The sequence below is a fragment of the Lipophrys pholis genome (assembly GCF_963383615.2).
Source record: "Lipophrys pholis genome assembly, chromosome: 13".
Classification (NCBI taxonomy): Eukaryota; Metazoa; Chordata; class Actinopteri; order Blenniiformes; family Blenniidae; genus Lipophrys; species Lipophrys pholis.
The window spans coordinates 20,225,512-20,246,290 of NC_137632.1; the positions used below are offsets into that span (position 1 = coordinate 20,225,512).

Genomic DNA, 20,779 nt, shown 5'->3' on the forward strand with positions numbered 1-20,779 from the left:
ATCCACCCCGATGATAGGAATTTTTCAAGGTAGGAATTAGGAAACATGTAGGATTTGAAATTGAAATTAGCCAGTATGTCAATGACTGAGATATACATGTTTAATGAAATGTTCAATTGATTTTTGAAACCTGACGTAGTAATATCAAATAGAACTGAAGGAATAACATTTTGTGTTTTGAACACCCCTCCAAATAAAATGAAAATAATTACAATAAAAATAATAAAGGAAAGAAACGTATTTGCTGTTCTTTAATTGAGCCATCTAGCTCCCCTGAAGCAGGACAAGCTAATTTGACAGGACTACCCCTTTAAAGAAGTCATCTATATTCGGGAACAGTCCATTTCACAAATAAAAAAGGGGATCTCTATCTCCCACTTTTTCAAATTTAGTTATTTCACTTTGAAGAAAAGACATATAAAGAGAGCCAACGCGTAAATTTTCTCTGTCTTGGACACATCGAAGTGTCATTCTTCCGAAAAATTATCTTACGTCTTTTCAGTATTCAATAAAAAACGCCGTTTCACCCCTTTGGGGCTTTTCTATTTTTAGCATCAGCTGTTGCAACACAGAGATTAGCTGCTGTCCGTATTGTTTCGCCGATGTGGGCAGAGCACTCCCGTCCGTGGAGAAAGGGCGGCGGTGGTTTGAAGCAGAGAAAGGGGGAGATGTGGAGGGCTATGCCGGTGTGAGGACGTGTCTTCGCCGGTCACTGTCGAGGAGCTCGTCTCGGTGAGTTCCCCTGCGTTCGCTGCGGATACAGAGGCGGAGGTGTGTGAATGCGGACGGTGCGTTGTTTCTGTAACCGTGTGTAAAAACCCAGAAACTCCCCTCTGGACGTTCAGCTTAGGGGCAACAGATTGCTGTAAAATCGGATTTATCAAGACAGATTTTAATTTAACGATTGTATGGAATTTGCTGAATTTCTTGCTTCTCTTTTTATATATCGCTGCAAACTTGAAGAGAAATATGGAGCTATTAAAAAAAAAAAAAATCCCGTTATTCGGGGGCGGCTGCTGTCGGTTTTCCATAAAGACACACGGAGAGAGAAACAGACAGACAGAGGGGGCCTCGGCTCGGTTTGTCCAAAATTAACCCTCTGGGAACAATTTTCTGCTTTTTTGTCAGAAATTAACCCCCAAAACGTACGTTTGGTGGTTTGGTGGTGGTGGTTTTCCGGCTGATCGCGCTCCACACAGAGCAGAGATGGTGTGTGTGTGTGTGTGTGTGTGTGTGTGTGTGTGTGTGTGTGTGTGTGTGTGTGTGTGTGTGTGTGTGTGTGTGTGTGTGTGTGTGTGTGTGTGTGTGTGTGTGTCTGTGTCTGTGTGCAAGCGCACAGTGAACCGCTGGGCAGGGAGAACAGAGGGATTTTTCATGTCTCAAATCATAGGATGAGATCATTCAGAAGCACACACACACACACGCACACACACACACACACACACACACACACACACACACACACACACACACACACACACACACACACACACACACACACACACACACACTAATCACTATTAATAGCAAAGTGAAATCGTCAGATCATTTGACTGTCTGATGCCTCTTTATGTCTTCGTCATAACTGTACATGATGCACAAGCCAAACCCTGCTGATTGTGATGATGATGCTCAGACGGCTCAGTGCTCTTTGACAGTTCTCTCTTTCACCCAGGGAAATCAACATTTGGTGCATTCTGCACGTGTCTCCTCTCCTCTGTGCCATTGCTGGTTATTAAACAATGATTCCCGACAGCTTTCAGACTGACACTTGGATGCATGAAGTCTCACCAAGGTGACGCTCCTGGCATCTCGCAGTGTGACGAGAGCTTGGCCCGGAGTGTGGAAAAGCAAGCTCAGGCAGGTTTAGTTATTTGGCGAGAAAATGAGCAAAATAAATGAGGCGTGATGAGCAAATATCCACCTGGCATGTGGACATGTTTGTAATTCCTTATGAGAAACAGACTGCTGTCCAATCACATCATCCAGACTTTGAGGACATTTGCAGCACACTAGAAGTGCTCCCAGTGTAATTGCATATTTTCCTGCGATGGTGTGACTGATTCATATGCTATTACATGTAATTAAGGGCGATCTTACTTTGCTCTCATATTTCATTGAGTGCATTTGTGAAATAACAACTTGATTACTTTCTATCACAGTCATGATTATAAACCCAGTGGAATTTACTCAATCACATATTAAAATCTTATTAATAATAAATGAAGTCATCATTATTTTGATCATATTTTATTCTAGTATTCGGAAAGCTCACATGGCTTGAGCTAAGTTCAAGACGTTTACCACTTTGTGTGACAAATGAATTATTGCTTATCCTTTTCTAATTGCTCTGTCACATGTGTGTACAACAGCTTTCTTAGTATGTTTAGAAATATGTTGCTCTGTCACTATTTCAATAAGATTATAATTACAAATCAGAAAATGCTTTTTTGTGAAAATTAGTCATGTGATCACTTGCTTTAAAAACAATCATACTGAATATTACAAAGATATTTACATGTTTTAGTTTACTTCAAAAGCTCTCCACCTTGTCCGTTCCTTGTTTTTAATACTTGCCTTATTAACGTGAGATTAACAAGAGCTTGCAGCTTATTCCCACTGAAGATTGGATGAAAATGTTTGTTAGCAGCATATGCAGACTTGCAGAGAGAGACTGAGGTGGAACTGATGCAGGGAGAACATGCAAATCACACTGAAAAGCCGGGACCATGAATTGAACCTGCGCGTATTCACCACTGGATTACTATGTTAACAGCAAAAAACGTTTGAAAACAACCCCCAGACATCTGTGGATGAAATTGTAACTTTCAGGTGAGCCAAAGATTAGAGAAGAACACGTAAACCACGTCTTCTGTCAACATAACACTACACAGATTCAAGAGAGGACGAATGTTACTCAGTTTAAGACCTGTCCTGCCTCGAGCTGTAGTCAAGCAGTTTAGAGATCAAGATCGAGAGGCCTGGTTCAGATAGTTTAGACGTAGAAAGATGGTGGATATATTAGACAAAGGATGTTTGAGATGGAGCTGCCAGGCAGCGGGAGGAGAGGAAGACCTCAGAGATTGATGGAAGTGGTGAAGGAGGACATGAAGGTGGTTGATGTAATAGAGAATAGAGCAGCTCAAACACAGAAGGGAAATTTATGGTGAACTTCACTGCCATCATGTCACTGAATCTTGGCTTTGTGATTCCATTAGTGTATTTTCTAGAAGAAGAAAGAAATCAAACATATTCACATATAAATAGCTAAAGAAGTAGAATATCTTTGGAACGTTGGTTTTGTTATTTCTACACTCATAACCTGACCTTTATATACAGTATTCCATGAGAACACAGATTGTATAGGGGTAAATTAAAATGTATGTCTCACTGCATGCTCTTACATTATTTATCTTTTCATTAAACAATCAAGATCAGCATTTAGCTTTATTCAATAAATATATGAGATGGCTGGCTATCTGAACTTTGAATTTGTTATATTTGGAAATTTAAAAAATGTATTTCGATTTTACTCATTCTCACATCAGCTCTTTCCAACTTCGAAAATTGGTTAGCAGCAGATGATAATTCTTTCAATTTGTCTCGTTCCTATAAGGGCCGCAGTCATCTCACAGTCTGCTTTACGCCCTCAAACACTCGGTACAAAAGTCCAGAGTGACTGACTGCAGAGGTTAGAGGAGGACATGCCCGGTGCCAATCACAGCACGCTGCTGAAATGTGTGCGAGTTGCATGTGGTCAGCTTTGAGCCCGGAGAAACACAATGCAGTTTTTTGTGCAGTTATGGTTAAATGGGCTCTCTAATAATGCGTTGAGATCAGGGACTGCCAAGTTAGTCACTAGTGATGACCCATAATCATGTGATTAAACATCCAATAGGATTTTTGTCCTTTCAGGCAACGTAGCACGGGATGTTTAAAACGTCTGATTCTGAAGTCAGCTGTCGTTGGTGGAAAAATGATGGGGCAGCCAGCTGACTTCACTTCATTAAAAAAAAACAAAAAAAAAAACAACTCTTATTAACATTGTAGAGACGTAAAAATATCTCAATCAGGATCTTTGTACTGTGAAATTGGCACAACTCGCACCACTTTGAAAGAAACGCTATAGAGATATGTAATATTGTCCTGAAAAGCCCAAAATCTTTTGCATCAGAAAAGGCTGTGGGTTGCCAGAGGTGGGTGAAGGGAGAAGAAGACATCCTGGACATTCTATCAGTCCACCACAGGACAAACAGAGAGACAGACAACCATACGTGTAATTTCACACCGAGACAGCACGCAAACTCTACACAGAAACACCACCGATCTTCGACTCAAATGAGATATTTTCTCACTGTGAGAAGTGTGCGCTAACCATTATGTCACCTTGCAACGTGTAACAAAATATTTCCTTCTGGGATTAATAAAGTGCTTCTATTCTATTCTAATATCTCGGAGGAAAATTTGTCATGTGGGTTATGTTGTTGCTGCTTGAAAAAAGGCATCTATATCAGGAGTGTCAAACACATTTTAGTTGAGGGGCCACAAACGGACTAAATAGTGCCATTATAACCTATAAATTTAAAGTATCTCTTTGTTGTGGCACACACGATGAAAATGTCTATATTTTTAGAAAACCAAACAGTTACAATGGAAAATTACTACAAAAACTTAAAGCTGATTTTAATGTAACGTTCTGGTTCAAATGACAGTGAAATCTACAACTGAAATAGCTGTTTTATTATGCATGTTTTCACAAACTCAACCTAAGCTTTAAAGGAAATGTTAGTTTGCTACCTTTCTTAGCAGCATCACTGATACCTCAGCTCAGGACTCAGTGTTTTGTCATGTATGCGACGCTATGCATAAGAGATTTAGTAAAAAATAAATCAATGTTTTCTTGAATGTAATTCTTACAATTTGCTTGGTGGTTTATCAGGCTGGATTAGAGCCTCTTGCAGGCCGGTTTTGGCCCACTGGCCATATGTTTGACACACCAGGCCTATACATGGTTTTATCACATTCAGAGTATGTCTCAACAAATATAGCTTTATAATATTTGAGAAAATTACATTTATAGCATAAAAAAAGCAACTGAAAATAATAAATTAAGCTGGAGTTTGGCCAAATGTAGTAGTGCCTTAAGCAAAAAAGTATTTTTAAACTCGGTGAACCACGTTTTTTTTTAATCACCTGCTGTGAATGATAGATGAGTGCTGATATAAATCGTACGGGGTGTGCACCTCTGCGCTCGTCCCTGTTCCCACTCTGTGAGTTGTGTTGCCATTTTGTTCCCACATGAAGAGGGAAATCCTTTCATCCTTTCCCAAGACAGCGACTAACTATTTCTCAAGAAGCCCAGAGAGACTGTTTGGAGCCACTGTGAGGACAAAATGCAAGGTCCGAAACACAGCGGCGTCCTCTGTTCTGTGCAGACAGCAGTGTGTCAGTAAATTCACAGGAAGACAGGAATTGTTGATGCTCACTATAGTTTAGTATTTGTAAGAGAAAAAAGAGGAAAAGGCTTAGTCCTGTTGGGATCATTTTAAACACAGCTAATAAACTTGAAACATGGCTCTGCCCTTATTAGCGTTTTAAGAGTATTTCCCAGAAGCATGTAAACCCCAAACAACAGGACAAAGGATTTTTTTTCTCCTCTGTTTTTGCGAGGCTCAAAACAAATGGTAAAATTGATCCATTGTGCATGAGGGTGAGAAGAGGAAAATGTGTTGCTGCTCAGTGTAATGCTTTCTACTCGCATCTTGGTCTGGACAGACACATGGATTATGTTGTGGTGTTGGCAGTGAGAGGTGTTTGAAAGAGCCACCACACAGATTCGCAGGGGGGAAATCCTGACACACCCCAAGAGGTTGTGACCTGGCTTGGCTTTAGCTACACTAGGTCACTCCTCACACCCACGGCGAGGGTGAAAACCACACCTCGTGGCAGGTACCGCCATTTCATATTGCCTTCCCAGCTTGTAGCAATTCCTTCACACTGTGTGTATTTTTTTGATTTTAAATTTTTTTTCTCAAATTTGTGACAACCAATATAACTAAAGTGTGTTTATTTTAATGTGTGGAATTTGGCTCAGAAATTCTTTGCTGAACCTGGCTGGTGTTGGAAAGGAAGGAAACCTCTTCCTTCCCTCCATTGTGCCGGGCAGGAATGGATGGACTTGAGCCAGCTGACAGCTGTTTCCTGGTGGGTGAAGGAGGAATGGGCGGGGTGGCGGGGGCGTTGTGCTGCTCGTAGAGCTGGTTGGTGTCTTTCTTTCATTTCTCATTTGTATTTGGTGTGACTCGTAACTTAGAATTCATGCATGGCAAACCACATATATTTAGCCCTTCTCACTGCTGGAAGTACTTCTATAGCAAGACCTCTGCTCTATCCAGTTCAGACCATCAAGGATCTGGAATTGTGTTTTTTGGTTAGTCTATTTTGATCGACTGATGTTATTCAGTGGATGACAATATAGAGGTATGGGGTTTCTGTTGGGAGGTGCCAGATATTATGGGGTGAGCACAAAGCTTCGTCCGCTGTGAGGTTGTTGAAATTAGATTGGCACTTGTCAAAGAAAACCAGAAGACACTTCCTAGGACAGACCTTGGACACTGCCCATTGATTTTTACCTTAAAGGCTCCTGCTTTTGTTTGTTAGTGAGAATAGGTGTGTGTGTCAGCATCTGGCTTCCCTGTCCGGCAGCATTTGTGGCAATCTGCGGGTTCTAGAGGGGAAAAGATTTATGTCCTACCCTGTTCAAATCAACTTCAAAGCAGGTCTTGAAAGGAATCATGCATAATATGACGTGTCAGTCCTAAAATACCACTTAATATAAATATAAAAATTGTGTCATTTTTAATGAATCCTGTATGTTTAGCAAATGTCCACCTTAAGTTCGTCTTATGCTACCAACTGATGACATTAGCCTTTCCTGTTGAAATCAAGATGTTCTTTAGAAGACTTGGAAAATAGTAAGGCGCAAAAATATGTCTTCAGCACAATGTAAGGAACAGATAAAAGTGTCTTTGTAGAGGTCTTGACCGTGTGCATAAAAGTGTGAGGAACTCACTGCCAGACCGGCCAGAGATCAGCGCAGACAGTGTGTGCAACCTAAAATGTAAAGCAGCACTAAATGTACAGCTTCAGTTGCTAATCCTGGCGAATAAATCACTCAGCTACTCAAATCACACAGGTTTTGCTTCTAAACTACTTAGTCTGGAGGTTAAAGGAGATCGCCTCAGACGTAGTATTGCATTCAGACCTGGAGACAAGGAAAAGCCAAAAGTACCTGGAACTTTTAGACCAAGTATTTCCAATTAGATATTTTCAGCACTACAGACCCCAGTCTCTAAGATCCAATGATTTTTAACCTTTGCAAATTACTACGGCACGACTGGTGAGATTTTCTGGGGGCAAAATAATTACCCCTGAACTAAATGTAGGCCCTGGGTCCTGGTGAAATATCAGAAATCTCCTGTGATGGTTCAGAGTACTTGTGTAAAGTTCTTGTAGATGAATCTCCGCTATAATGTCCTCCCCTCGCTGGTTGAAATGTTTGAAGAATGTGGTGAGGATACTGCCACAGGCCCATTGGAGGCTGTGTTCGTCCACAAGCACTTTCCCACAGAGGGCGATTTGGATTTTTCCCTCCAAGGCCAAAACCAAAGCTAGCTTTAGGGCTAACTGTTTACCTTACTCAGCAGTCTGGTATTTAAACATAGGACTTGGTTTTTGACTTGTGGTGTTCTCAGTGTCCATCTGCTGGTAGTTGAAACTGTACATTTACTGCAACACTAACACCTCTTGCAGTACACTTTAGGGTAGAGAGTATGGGAATCGGCAAGGCTGTCAGTTATTGCCTGTTTATATAAGACTTAAGTAGGTGGACAATTTGTACAATGATAATTGTCGAGGTTTTCCAAAACAAAGATGCATGATTTACATTAGTTTTTATAGTACAGTGCTTATTGGTTTGCCAGTGAAGTTGCTGTTCGCTCTTAAATTCATTATTCCAAACCTTGAGTCTTATACTGTATGTAGAGTCTGAGATGTGAATATTATGTAGCAAGACTAGAAAGAATCCAAAAAACAGGAAGCGGCTCATAAAATTGCTGTGGCTGTTTTAGTGAGTCAATACCATGTTGGAGATTTCTATAAACTTTGTCCTCACATGCTCCCAGTTCCTCCTCCAGCCTCCTCTGTTTCCGATTTCTCTCACCCTTCTCTTCCGCTCTCCTCTCCCATGCCATACACCTTTTATGTATCTGTGTGGTCAGCGGTGGTGTGAGCATTTTGCCACAACAGCACAGGATTGCATGACAGACATTGAAGATCCCATATAATACAGTTTGTTTCAACTATTTCACAAAGGCCTCTTAGGTCCAAAAAGGTTGTATTCAAAGTTTTTTGCCCCAAATACAAAATTCCTATGATTTTCAGCCATTTGAATAGTCGGTCCTTTGAGAATATGCTGTCATATCTTGGGGAGAGGAGGACGTGCCTTACTCTCATGGTACCGTGACCTACACGGTAAAGCAAGACAAAAGCAAATAACTTACAGCTTCCACAATTGTAGTTGAGTCATGGACGACACAGAGCCAGGCTTTATCCAGTTTTTTAGCGAAGCCTGCTTTTTAGGAAGAGCCTACTATGATTGTGATTGGTTAATGCCTTCAGTGATGTAGCACGGGGACGATTTCTGATTTGCTTGTTGGAGCACAAGCTCACTAAAAATTGGGAAGAGCGAGTGAGAGAGATGACGGACTTTCTTCACTTCTGGAGGCTAATTCGCAGGTCTTGGGACACATATTTTTGTTGGAAAACCAGTAGAAATTAAATTTAGCATAATATGGCTCCTTTAAAGCTCCTTAAGTCGTGTCCCATATTGACTCACTTGATTATATTAGAGGGGAAGTACTGTACAAGCTGTTCCCCTGTGGTGCTAGTGTAAAAGCCAGCTGAATTATGTGCAATTTTTTCGTAGTTTTTTTTTTAAATACACTGAGCTAGTATGTCGAAACGCCCTTCTGTTAAAGCTCTTATATTTTTTGTTTTGAAAAGTCTATAATTACTAAGTACGGCTCTCCTTCTTCTGCCCTGTGGTTTACGGGGTCAGGGAGCGAAGATGTCATTAGTCTGGTTTCAGCATCGATACCAAATGCAGAATCTTTTTCTAAGTCTTTGCTACTATTTTAGTTCTTACATTGAAAATATGGCGGCTCTCAAAAGTTGCTTTGTCTCACTTTTGTTGGCCAACACTTGCCAGGCAGTGAGACGCTGACCTCCTTGACAACTGCTGTGGCATTTCCTGTCGCTTTCACAATAGAATCCTTTTGTAGTTATCCAGAGGAACACTCCTAACTTGAGGCAAGAGTGACTTTGCATCACGGGTTGACATTTATACCGCACACAAACGTAAATGCAGGAGAGTGACTCAGAAAGTAAAGCAACTCCAGTACAGCAATGAATGAACACATGACTACTTTAAAACTGTGTATTGAAAGCATGCAGTTATACAGTTGCAGACTTACGAGAGGAATATAGGTTGTAAATGGAACAGACGCGGTCAGCTAGGTAGGCTGTGAGGTTTTAACCCGGTATCAAAAAGGTATCTTTACCCAGAGAGCTCACTGGATTTTTCCTTTTATGTAAACCTTCCAAGAGGGTTGATTGTGAAAATCCCAGAAAGCAGATCAATTATTCGTGAAAAGCTAAGACCAGTAAATCTGGCAACAACAGCAATGCTACATCTAAAATCCTTTACTTTTCATTCTGATAATCCATTTGAACTTTGACAGGTACTTCGATTATTTCTACACACCTAAATGTGTTGGGTCGCTGCCATGTGATTGGCTGATTCGAGATTCAGTTTAACAAGCAGGTCTACAGATGACAGCTGATGAATTTGTGTTGAAATTGTATGAAACCAGCATTTATACAAACAATAGAAGGTAACAAATGTCACGCATGCTTAGAAAATATCAGGGTTTTTTTTGTTGGTTGTGAGGGTCAGTGACATAAGGTTGGGTAACAAAGCTCCAGAGAAACCTTGAGTGAAGCCAGAAAGTGCTGAAAGTTGCACGAAGCAGGCTTTTACAAGTTAAGCTTCCTCTCGAAATGAATGCATTCCTTGCACTGTTTATTGCATCAGTGGTGCCAAGAATACAGTTTGACCTCACGGTGCACATTATCCCATTTTTCCAATATCTTCTTTTTTTTTTTTTTAACAATTCCAGCACTTTTTGTCAACTAAGAATAGGAAAGTCGAGAACATTTTACAGTAGATTTGACTATAGATGGCTACGGCTTTGAGCTCTATGGGAGTAAATCCATTATTCGTCATCTCATAGTAGGAGTTTGTGTGTTCCATCCATCAGGTATATCTCTGTTATAGCCCTGCGATGGAATGGGGTCTTTTCTGGATAAATCCTGAGATAGGCTCCAGGTCTCATGACCATCACCTTAACACAGCTGGAATAGATGGATATGGATTCCTGTCAAGCAAATGAAAACAAATGAAAATGGTAAAATATGGATTTGACCCATCTCCCCTGATTAATTGGAACATATACAAAATGGAAGAAGCTCCTGCTATCTCCAACTTTAAGTTTGGGAAAAAAGTAGGTAAAGAATATAAATTGTTCGAAGGTGTCTTTATTAGCTATTGGTTTGGAACCATTCAGTTTTGAAGCTGTACACGAATGAGCCTTTATTTTCTGGATACTATCACACATATTTCAGTTACAGCCAACTGCAAAGTGCTACCTATCTGTCTAGTTTGCACAGGGGAAGCCATCACTGAGTTCCTGTTTTGTAATGAGTGCTCGATGTTTTCTCCAAGGCACAGTAATAAATAGAATGTGAAAGCAGCGACTTCTCAGTAGACGTAGAAAGAAGTTAATTGTTTGGCTTTCATAAGCTTTTCCACATCCAGTCACGTACAGCTGACAATCTGCCTGTTGCCTAATCCAGCTGACGCTGCTATTCCTCAGCTATATAATGCAGTCGTCCACTCTGTGGTTTCCACCATCTTTTTTCTTTTTTTTTGCTCTATCTTTTTTCTTTGATCTACTCCTGGATGTGGCCTGCTGTCTCCTTGGTGATGGGAAAAAAACAGCTTTACCACCTCGCTTCCTTTTTCTGTATATCCCCCCCCCCCGCCCTTTGTTGTCGACCCCCGTTTGTTTCTCACTCTCGGCACTCTATCTCCACCAGGTGCGTCTCATCAGCCGCCTACTAGCCTACTTCCCACCTTTGCCGCCGCTGCCCGTGGTAGCCATGGCAACCAGCGCTGTGCCAAGTGACAACCTGCCAACATACAAGCTGGTGGTGGTGGGGGATGGGGGTGTTGGGAAGAGCGCCCTTACCATCCAGTTTTTCCAGAAGATCTTTGTCCCAGACTATGATCCCACTATTGAGGATTCATATCTCAAACACACTGAAATCGATGGACAGTGGGCCATACTGGATGGTGAGTTTGAAAATGACCCAGAATACGGCCAGAAATGATCCAATTTTCATCAGAACCACCCCACCGTGTCTCACCCCAATTTCATTCTATACATAAAAATGAAATTTCACTGCCGTATGTTCTGATGTATCCGTGTCTCTTATATGGACTCCAGTGCTGGACACAGCCGGCCAAGAGGAGTTCAGTGCCATGAGGGAGCAGTACATGAGGACAGGAGACGGCTTCCTCATCGTCTTCTCGGTAACGGACAAGGCCAGCTTTGAACACGTCGACCGGTTCCATCAGCTGATATTACGGGTCAAAGACAGGTAAAGCTGCAGCCGCTCGCCACAGAATCACTTCCAGCACGGCAACACGTACATGCTCATAACAAAGCTCATGTTAGTGTGCAACATGTAGGATTATCTGAAAGAAGATGACAGTACTGCTGCTTTAGTTTACACGTGCGTCCCAAAAAAACCAAAAGTATCATTGAAAAGGGTATTATACACTAAATTGTGGCCTCTCATCCATCTGAGAACATGAAATAATATAGCTCTTTAAGATGCAGGGTTTTGTTTTGTCAACTTAATTTAAAGGTTATCGCCATGTGCACATCTTGTAAAATATATATGGAAAAAAAAAATATTTTCAATCTTTGAATTCTAACATTTTGATATGTAAATGTACATTTGATTGGATTACCCCTGCCTACTGTGTATGTGTGTGTGTGTGTGTGTGTGTGTGATATAGGTAATGCTACAGTTATTGGGGTCTGAATATACGCATTATGTGGATATATTGTATATGTCACTTTGGGACTGAAAGGACATCAGAAAACGTCCAGAATTTGAAAATAAAATCCATGAAAAAAATATAAATGTCAACCATTTTAGGCTGAAAGACCCTGATTTCAATATATTTATGTATTTCCAGGATTAACGTTCCAATATATTCTATTTCTATATGAAAAGCCTGCATTAAAGCAAAGCTGCATGTGCATTACTGTTAAATGTAGAACTGGAAGAAAAAAACCCTTGCCTGCAGAATGAATCATCAGAAATCTGACACGGTTTTACAGGAAGTGAGTTTCATGTCGAAAAGACTCCAATAATAATGGTTTTGACAATTGTCTGGCACCTATCAAGAGATAAGTGAACACTTAGCTCTTGGATACAATGTGAGGAAGATTTATTTGTCAATACATGGGGCACTAATACACGTAAGCCGGCACTTCAAACAGCCTTGGTGTGTGCATAAACCCATGTTATTAAACCTGCAAAAACACACGTTTCCCACTTGTTGGTATGAGATTTCAAAGTGAAGCTTTTTGAATCTACTGCTGCTTAGTTTCAGGTTAGAATCGGAGCTAAGAGGTTGTGGCTGGGGTTAGTGTAAGTCCAGGAAATAGAAACAAAATCACGAGGAGCTCAGAGTGATGGTTGCCTGCACTGTAAACTTTTGTTGGCGAAATACTCATTTTGTGAGGAAATGTAATTAATTTCTTCTGTGTTTAGTTGAAGAATGGTACTTTAAGAGTTGCAAACTTTGATAGGCAAAGTTGTTTTTCCAACAGTTAGTTGTTTTTTATTTCTTTTATTTTTAATGACTTAAATCCCTTTACTTTGTTGCAGATGGCAGATATGCTACCGCATCTGTCGAGATTTGCCTTTTTGGTTTAAGGAACAGATGTCATCTTTCAACACGTGTCCCGGGGTTTTCCCCAAGAGAAGTTGTTAGGCCCGGTGGCCAATGGTTTCTTTTGCATGCAAGCACGATTTTCTAATTTGTTCAACTTCAACAACAACGCACACAGAGAAATTTCTCATCGCTGAAGTCATCCGTCGTACTGTCCCCACAGCGTCCTCGTCCTCTCCGTAGATTAAACCCTACCCCGGTGCTGACTCATCAGGTACATTTCAGGCAGCTCTCAGAGGTGCTGCTGTCACATCATTTGGGATATGAGTGGGTGAAAATAAGCTTCTCTTCTTCACTTCACTCTCAGTTGGCAGAATATCAGGTTGTTTTTTCTTTCTTTCTTTTTTTTCTTTTCCTAAAAGTGACAGTCTGTGGTAGTCTGAGTGCGAGTGGAGAGAGGAGCATCTGTTCGCTTGTGGTGACTGACAGCACACGATAAAATAAGAGTCTGAGGTGAAACAGAAATAGAAAGTCGAGCTGAGCTGACAACTCTCTGTCCATATTTGGTGGTACCTGACTGTACCCACCAGTTTGACAATACTTGAGTGCTGCAGGATTCTGGCTCCCCGCGTACATTTATTATAGTGACGCCTGGTATCTTGTGTCATCGTATTTGAAGACTTAAATGCTCCTCTTCAGAGGAGGTCTTAAGACGATCACGTGTCATTTCATACAGAAATGCATTGTATTGCATGTGTGTGTGTGTGTGTGTGTTTCAGAGAGGCCTTCCCCATGGTGCTGGTTGCCAACAAAGTGGACTTGGTCCATCTGAGGAAAGTCACAACAGACCAGGGCCAGGAAATGGCTGCAAAACATAATGTGAGTAGCGGACGCTCCGAATCCTTTTAAAAGTGACTCCACCTTTTAAGATTTCTCGATTCAGGTGGTTTGAAGCAAATGAAGCCGTGTTATTTGTCTTTTTGCATCACGTTGATGAACAGAGCTCCTCTCAAACGGCTGCATGTTAACAGAAGGGAAACTTATGCAATCTTGTCATTCAGGCAGAACTGCTGAGTCTGTTTCTTTCACTGTGGCGTTGAGTGACTCCAGCGGATTTACATCCTGCACTGGGGGACAACAGCATTGTACAATGAAGCACTTTTTACATTTGGCCATTCTATTGCAACATAGAAGCTCAATCTTGTTGTGTAATGGCTTAAAGAAACAATGAGAGAAAGGATTAGTGCAGGTTTGGTCAACATAAACTGTAGGATGGGGGGGGGGTGTGGCGCCTTCATCAAATACTGTTCAGACGTGTTTTACTGATAAACTGACATTTTCCTGTAGTTGTGATAATGAAATTTTGCTTTCTAAACATAGAATAGCATCAGGCTTCTTTCGAATGATCAAAGGGTGGTGCAGGCCGAACCTGGGGGACGCCTGAAAGCTTTGGGAAGAACCTATGAACATCAGGAAACCTTTTCCCTGCACCCTGGCGTACAATCAGATTTGATTTAGAGTTATAGACCAATTAAAGTGATAAAATTAGCTTTATTGCAAAACCTTGTATAATAGGTAACAGTTTGCACGGCTGCAGATATGCACCAGCTATTTCCTGGTATAGAACATTTAAAACATGGCTCACCAAGACTTAGAAAAACGATAAACGCAGGTGATTGACCGGCCCGTTTCTTTGCTTCTTTGTTATGACTTGATAAGAAATGGCAAGCAATCACACACTAACATTGTCATCTGTGTTGTTGTGCTGCAAGTGATTATCATGTTTAATTTGTTCTGTAAAATTCTCCTCCCTTCAGATAACTTATATTGAAACCAGTGCCAAGGATCCGCCTATGAACGTGGACAAAGCCTTTCACGAGCTGGTCCGTGTTATAAGGTAACTTCTGGTTCTGATTCTCTGATTCTGTCAAAGTGTTGGTGTGAAATAGGCGCTTAACCTTTTAGGACAGCAGTGACCATAAGCTAATTGTACAGAGAGTAAAATACATTATGTAACTTAATTTCTCTTTCCTCCGAGGCATCCAGACAGTGTAATACTGGTATGTGAAGGCAGGCCAAGAGTTTTTGGGGGAGTGAAAGAGGACAGAAAAATCCCAAAGCTATTTCCTGTCTTTACACACGTGTAATTTTTAGAAGAATTTGGTTGATGTGAGTGTTTTCAGTGTGGTCATGTCGTATTCTTAAGTCCCGCCGCATGGATTCAACTCACAGAAAGAAGTCACGAGTAGGACTGATTCATTCTACTGTATGTTGGTGAAAAACACTATCAGAGTTTGGGAAAGTTCTCATTGAGCAGATGCCAAATCTGTAAGTGACTCATGAGGAAACTTTTTGTTTTGAAAGTACCGAAACGGAGGGAAGCACATTAATGAGTCAACACTGCCATCTTGTGGCCAGGCTGTAGAAATATATGAGCATCTGCAGTTGAACCTTTAACAGTTAATGTATTATCTAATCATTGGCAACTCGTTTCAATTTATTATAAGTCTTTGTCACAAATCTACATTTTATTGGGTTGTTATCTATTTCAAGGAAAAACAAATAGGCAAATGCAGGTAAACCGGTTGGATCATGGCCCAGGTGTTGACTACAACCAGACACCGATGAAGCAGTAACTCGGGCTATGCTAAGCTGTTGGCTTATTGTTTTCAGACCAGTCTAACACCAGATTTTCCACCAAATAAAATTTGTCTGGAGATGCAAAACATGCTAAATATGTGAAATAAGGAAATTACATAAAAAAAAAATAAAAGCAATACATACCAAAAAAAAGGACAATTTGGATATACTACATTGCCTTTTTATCTTCTGTGGCCCTATTTGAATATATTTTGTTATGGATTTTCCTTTAGCCACATCTAGGCTATTTTATCCTCTTTATGTATTTATAGCCACTGTGCATTTCCTCATAGTTAAAGCAGTTTTAGCTATACTGGAATTTTATTTTCCCATTATTAAAATAAAATTTCTGCCCTTTCTTCTTTTCTTTTCTTCTTCTCCTCTTATTTTTCTTTTCCTGTTAAAAATTCCCATTAACTATTGTGAAAGCTTCAGGATTGCCACTACAGAGGAGCTGAGGAGCCACGTGTGGCTCTAGAGCTGCAGGTTAAGGGTCGGACAAGTGGATGCTGACTGGACAACGTTCTGTTTCTACCCACAGACAACAGGTTCCAGAACGCAACCAGAAGAAGAAAAAGAAGATGAAGTGGAGAGCAGAGCGATCGACGGGCTCCCACAGGTTCCACTGCGCTATATTGTGACCTCCCTTGTCATCTTGGCCATTCAGCACGTGCACACACACACACCTACATGCACATCAACACACCTTTGGATGTCAGGGAACTCCCCAGCAGTGGTTACCTACTGGAGCACAAAAGGGACGAGGGTGGGTTCGGTCCAATGAATCCAGAGGGACGAAGGAAGGCTGAAACATATTAATCAGACTATTGCCCCTCAGACCTTTTGAATTGCCTTGGAATCCCTCTTTCAAAGGTCATTTGAGCCCCCCCCCACCCCCCCACCCCCCCTTTTTATTCAACTCCTGAACTAAGTGTTTCTCAATCAAGTGTAATTTTTGATGTTGGTATCAAATGTGGCACAAGAAGACAAGCTAAAAGGGCAGAGGAGAGAATTACCTCCATAAGTCAACCTGCCCTCCGGAGAATTGAAAAGGAAAGGGAGCGCATCACGCTTCATGGACTCCATCACACTCCCATACTTGGAGGAAGGAAGACAAGTGGCAGGTTGTGTCTCTGTAAAAAGGCGAGCGGTGACGGACGACGTTGTGAAGGAGTGGGCCGAGAGCTCTGCGTGCACCTCGCGGTCACGTGAGGGGAAGAGGGCATGTCGTAGCGAGCAAAAGTAACGTGACAAAAAAAAGTTGTATCGTTGCTGTGGCCATATCAGCTTGTTGAATGACTGAAACAGTGTCAGTGTATGAAGAAGAAGAAGAAGAAGAAGAAGAAGAAGAAGAAGAAGAAGAAGAAGAAGAAGAAGAAGAAGAAGAAGAAGAAGAAGAAGAAGAAGAAGAAGAAGAAGAAGAGGAATTCCACTTCAATGTAAATGTAACGGTTTACACCAACACCCATCTGTTTACAGAATCTCTTACAAATTATTTTCTCACATATACACAGAGCCACTGCTTCTCTTTTAAAGAAATACTTATTGTCGGTCGGGTCGCCTCTTCAGTCATCGTCTGTGATGTAATGGGTGCGACCATTTACCAGTACTGTATGAACAGTCGTCCTGATATATATTTTCCCCTTCCCATTGAACTAATAATACTCTTAAAAGTTACTTTTAGTGGGGTTTGTTTTTGTACCTGGAAATATAGAATACAAGTTATATTTGTGATTTTAAAAAAAACAAAACAACATTCTAATTATAATCAGCAATGTAAACACACGCAATGCTGTTTTGAAGATATGTAGTAACTTCTGAGTGAAACTGAATAGGTTAAAGGGATCACGAGAGCTCTGCGTTTCGGAGCCCAAACAGGCTGGAGGAGCTGATTTGCACTGGCCACTAACCAAAATAATGTGATGTCACTTTATGTCATTGGAGGGGCTTTTCTAGCACTGAATTCAGGACAGTGTGGGAAGACGATTGAGCGGAGGACGGAGGAGAAATACTGTAGCCCCGGGATGAGCTCCTGGGACTTAAAGCCATGCTAACCCAGCTACGGAGTAGGCTGAGCCTCACACACTCGAAGCAGCCGTGCACTCGTATGTCGTCATGAGGCTGGTGGTAGGAATGTACAATTTAATAACCTACGAAATGGCTCGTACTGTTAACGCACTAAAGTTTCGGTGGACAACTTTCTTTGTCTGGGTGAATGCCGACTCTTGAAGGAATACATTTTTTGCACTTTTAATACGACTTTCCTATTGGCATGTTGTTTTCTCGTCAAACCTTAAAGGCACGGTTGAAAAATAAAGGACAAAAAAAAAAAAGGAAGAAGATAAAAGATTTGAATGTAAAATGACAAAGTGAGCAAACGGCTAATTGGTGTTGCAGCCCTGCGTGCCTCCGTATGCTTTGGCACCGATTGTAACCGAGAATAAATAAAGTTGGGTTTCATTTTTGAATTAAGAAGGTAACAAAAAATATTCGCCTCAGCATGGAAGCAGAAAATCAACCTCAGCAAAAGATGGAAGGCAGTATTAATCTCCTTTAATCTACTGTTAAAGAGACTGGATCAAGAGTTTCCACCGGAGCACCCGAGACATGGGATTACTCATCATGGAGCGACAGACTCTCTGTCATGAGCTGGAAAAAGAAAAAGAAAAAAAAAATAAACCTGAATGTTTGACGAAAATGTTGCATCATGTATGTTTGATACCATTTTGTATTATTGATATGAATTGATATGATTCTTGCAAAGTGTTTTTTAAGCAACTGAATAATTTATTACTGTCTATGTTACCTCAGTGTGTCCCAGACCTGGACAAAAAAAAAAAACGAGACTCCCCACCTTTTTTTTCTTTCTCTTTTTATTTTGGGGGGAATTTCACAGGGCCAGAGGCCTTTTTTTTTTTTTTTAAATTTTATTTAATTTTTTTTCTTTGCCTCAGAGTCCTGAAACTTTATGGACCAAGACGAGGACAACTTATGAGGCCCTGAACTTAAAGGAAGGACCTCTGCTTTACTGGATCTCACTTGTACGGCCTCACAATGTAATCACACAGGGGCCAAAGCAAGAAAAAAAGCGTCTTTTATCTGAGGCAGCCAAGATAGTTTCTAGTCTTTTGGTTCCATTGTTACTGTATATAGATTGAAGGGGGGGAATATCTTCTATCTTTCATTTAAAAAATAAAATAAATAAAAATGTCTTGAAATGTCAGTATATTCATGTACTAGCCAGGTGTAGTCCGTTTGACTTCCCGGCTTCAGATTCCTATCTCCTGTCGATCTGATCCCGGAGCAGTGAGCTGAATGGAGCACGTTGATTTGGAGAGGTAGCATTTCTTCCCCCCTTCCTTCCTTTTTGTGTCTTTGGAGTTCTGTAAATGATTTGTGAACATTCTGAGACTCGGTCAGTTTGTGAAGGGCTGTGTCAACTTTTTAAGTTTGGATTATAAAAACAAAACAAAACAAAACAAAAAAAACCAACAACAAAACAACAATTGTGTGATGTGTTTTTTGGCAGGTCTGTTGCGTCCTAACTGGCTGAGTCAGACTGAGGAGCTAGACGAGGCACAAACGAACTGTGGCCTTTTTCTCTAGCCTCAGGGGTCGATTATATTTCAATAAAAAAAGTACAAGTATTGTGACTTTACATGTTCGTTTGCTTCTATTCTTTTTCCGGATGCACGTTCTAAGTTGTGTATGTGATTGGCACTGGACAGAAGATGTTTTGAGGTGGAGCTTCCAGGCGGGGGGGGGGAAGACCTCAGAAGATAGGTGGATGCAGTGAAGGAGGACATGGAGATGTTTGTATCACAGTAGAGGAGACGGAGGATCCGCTGAGGCGTGAAGACGAAGAATTACTTTCTGTGGGTGATGGACTCACAGCCTGTCACTTCTCGTCATATGGAAGTTATAGAAGATGTGTGGACGTTGTCCAGATTGTGTGCCAAACTCAGACGTCCTAAAGTTTTCACAAGTAACACAGTACACAAACACCTGTACTGTATTGACTGTGAGAAAGTCACACATACCTACAGGTCATTTACAATAATCAAATACCCTCAAATGTATATTTTTGGGCTGTGCATCCTAACTCCACACAGAAAGTTCCCCAAGCTGACCAAACTGAGGCTATTCTAGTTGTGATGCAGGAATATTTCTGTGTCAAAAACGGTTTGAAAACATTCAAAACTCTTCAAATGCCGGGAAGCCCTCCACCTTCTCAGGACCCCGGCTGAGCTGTGATATGTGCGATCACACCCTGACGCAGGGAGCCCCGCCCGCTCAGCAAAGCTTCTCCTCATTAATCTTGCGAGCGGCATCGAGTCCAGCGCGGTGAGAATGCTGAAGGCTCCACTTTGCCTCATCGATTCTCAGTCCCCGGGAGGTGAAGAGGCGGACAGGCCGGGGCCACGCAGAGCAGATACAACATCTCAGTAACTGATGTACATTCATGTTCCTTTCAGGGTGGAATTGGTTCGGAGGCGTGTCGGGGGATCAGGGGAGTTAAAGGAGTGTGGGCTTCTGGTTTATTAAGAAGAAATGGGAGGATTTTTCATTTCTCAGTGGCGAATTGAATCAAAGCCTCATTGTCTTTCACATTAAATACTTCAAACTGGCACCGGCCGCTCGGCATGTGCTGTAAAACGTGAATATACTGAAGTAGACTTTCCAGCTTTGTACTTTTTACTATATATTTTTCTAAAAACGTTTATCTTTGGACATTTGTACACAAATATTTGTTCTTTCTTCTTCTCGCTGACTTCAAACTGCCAGAGTGACAGTGAAGAGATGAACCGTCACACTGAAGCCACAGGAGGTGATACATTTAAATGTGATCAAGTTATAAAGGACGCTTGAATAACAAAACTATTTTGCCAAACAGCATTACGAGTAGTACAGTAGTTTCTGACCCAAACCGTTAATTCAAGTTGAATGAAAAATGAACTTCCCTAATGATATGGCTGACAAGTAAAGCATTACAATAACAATGGTGGGCTGTATGGTGGTTAGCACCCCTGCCTCATATGAAGGGTCCTG

At 41.2% G+C, this 20,779-nt stretch overlaps 1 protein-coding gene across 1 annotated transcript; it reads left to right on the forward strand.

The window, feature by feature from the left end:
* Nucleotides 1–535: 535 nt before the first annotated feature.
* On the forward strand, nt 536–18,383 carry mrasa (muscle RAS oncogene homolog a). Its single transcript, XM_080478426.1, has 6 exons — nt 536–732; nt 11,218–11,473; nt 11,628–11,781; nt 13,870–13,969; nt 14,908–14,987; nt 16,272–18,383. The coding sequence occupies exons 2-6, from the start codon at nt 11,281–11,283 to the stop codon at nt 16,369–16,371; spliced, it is 627 nt and encodes a 208-aa protein (XP_080334552.1). The 5' UTR covers nt 536–732; nt 11,218–11,280; the 3' UTR covers nt 16,372–18,383.
* Nucleotides 18,384–20,779: the final 2,396 nt, after the last annotated feature.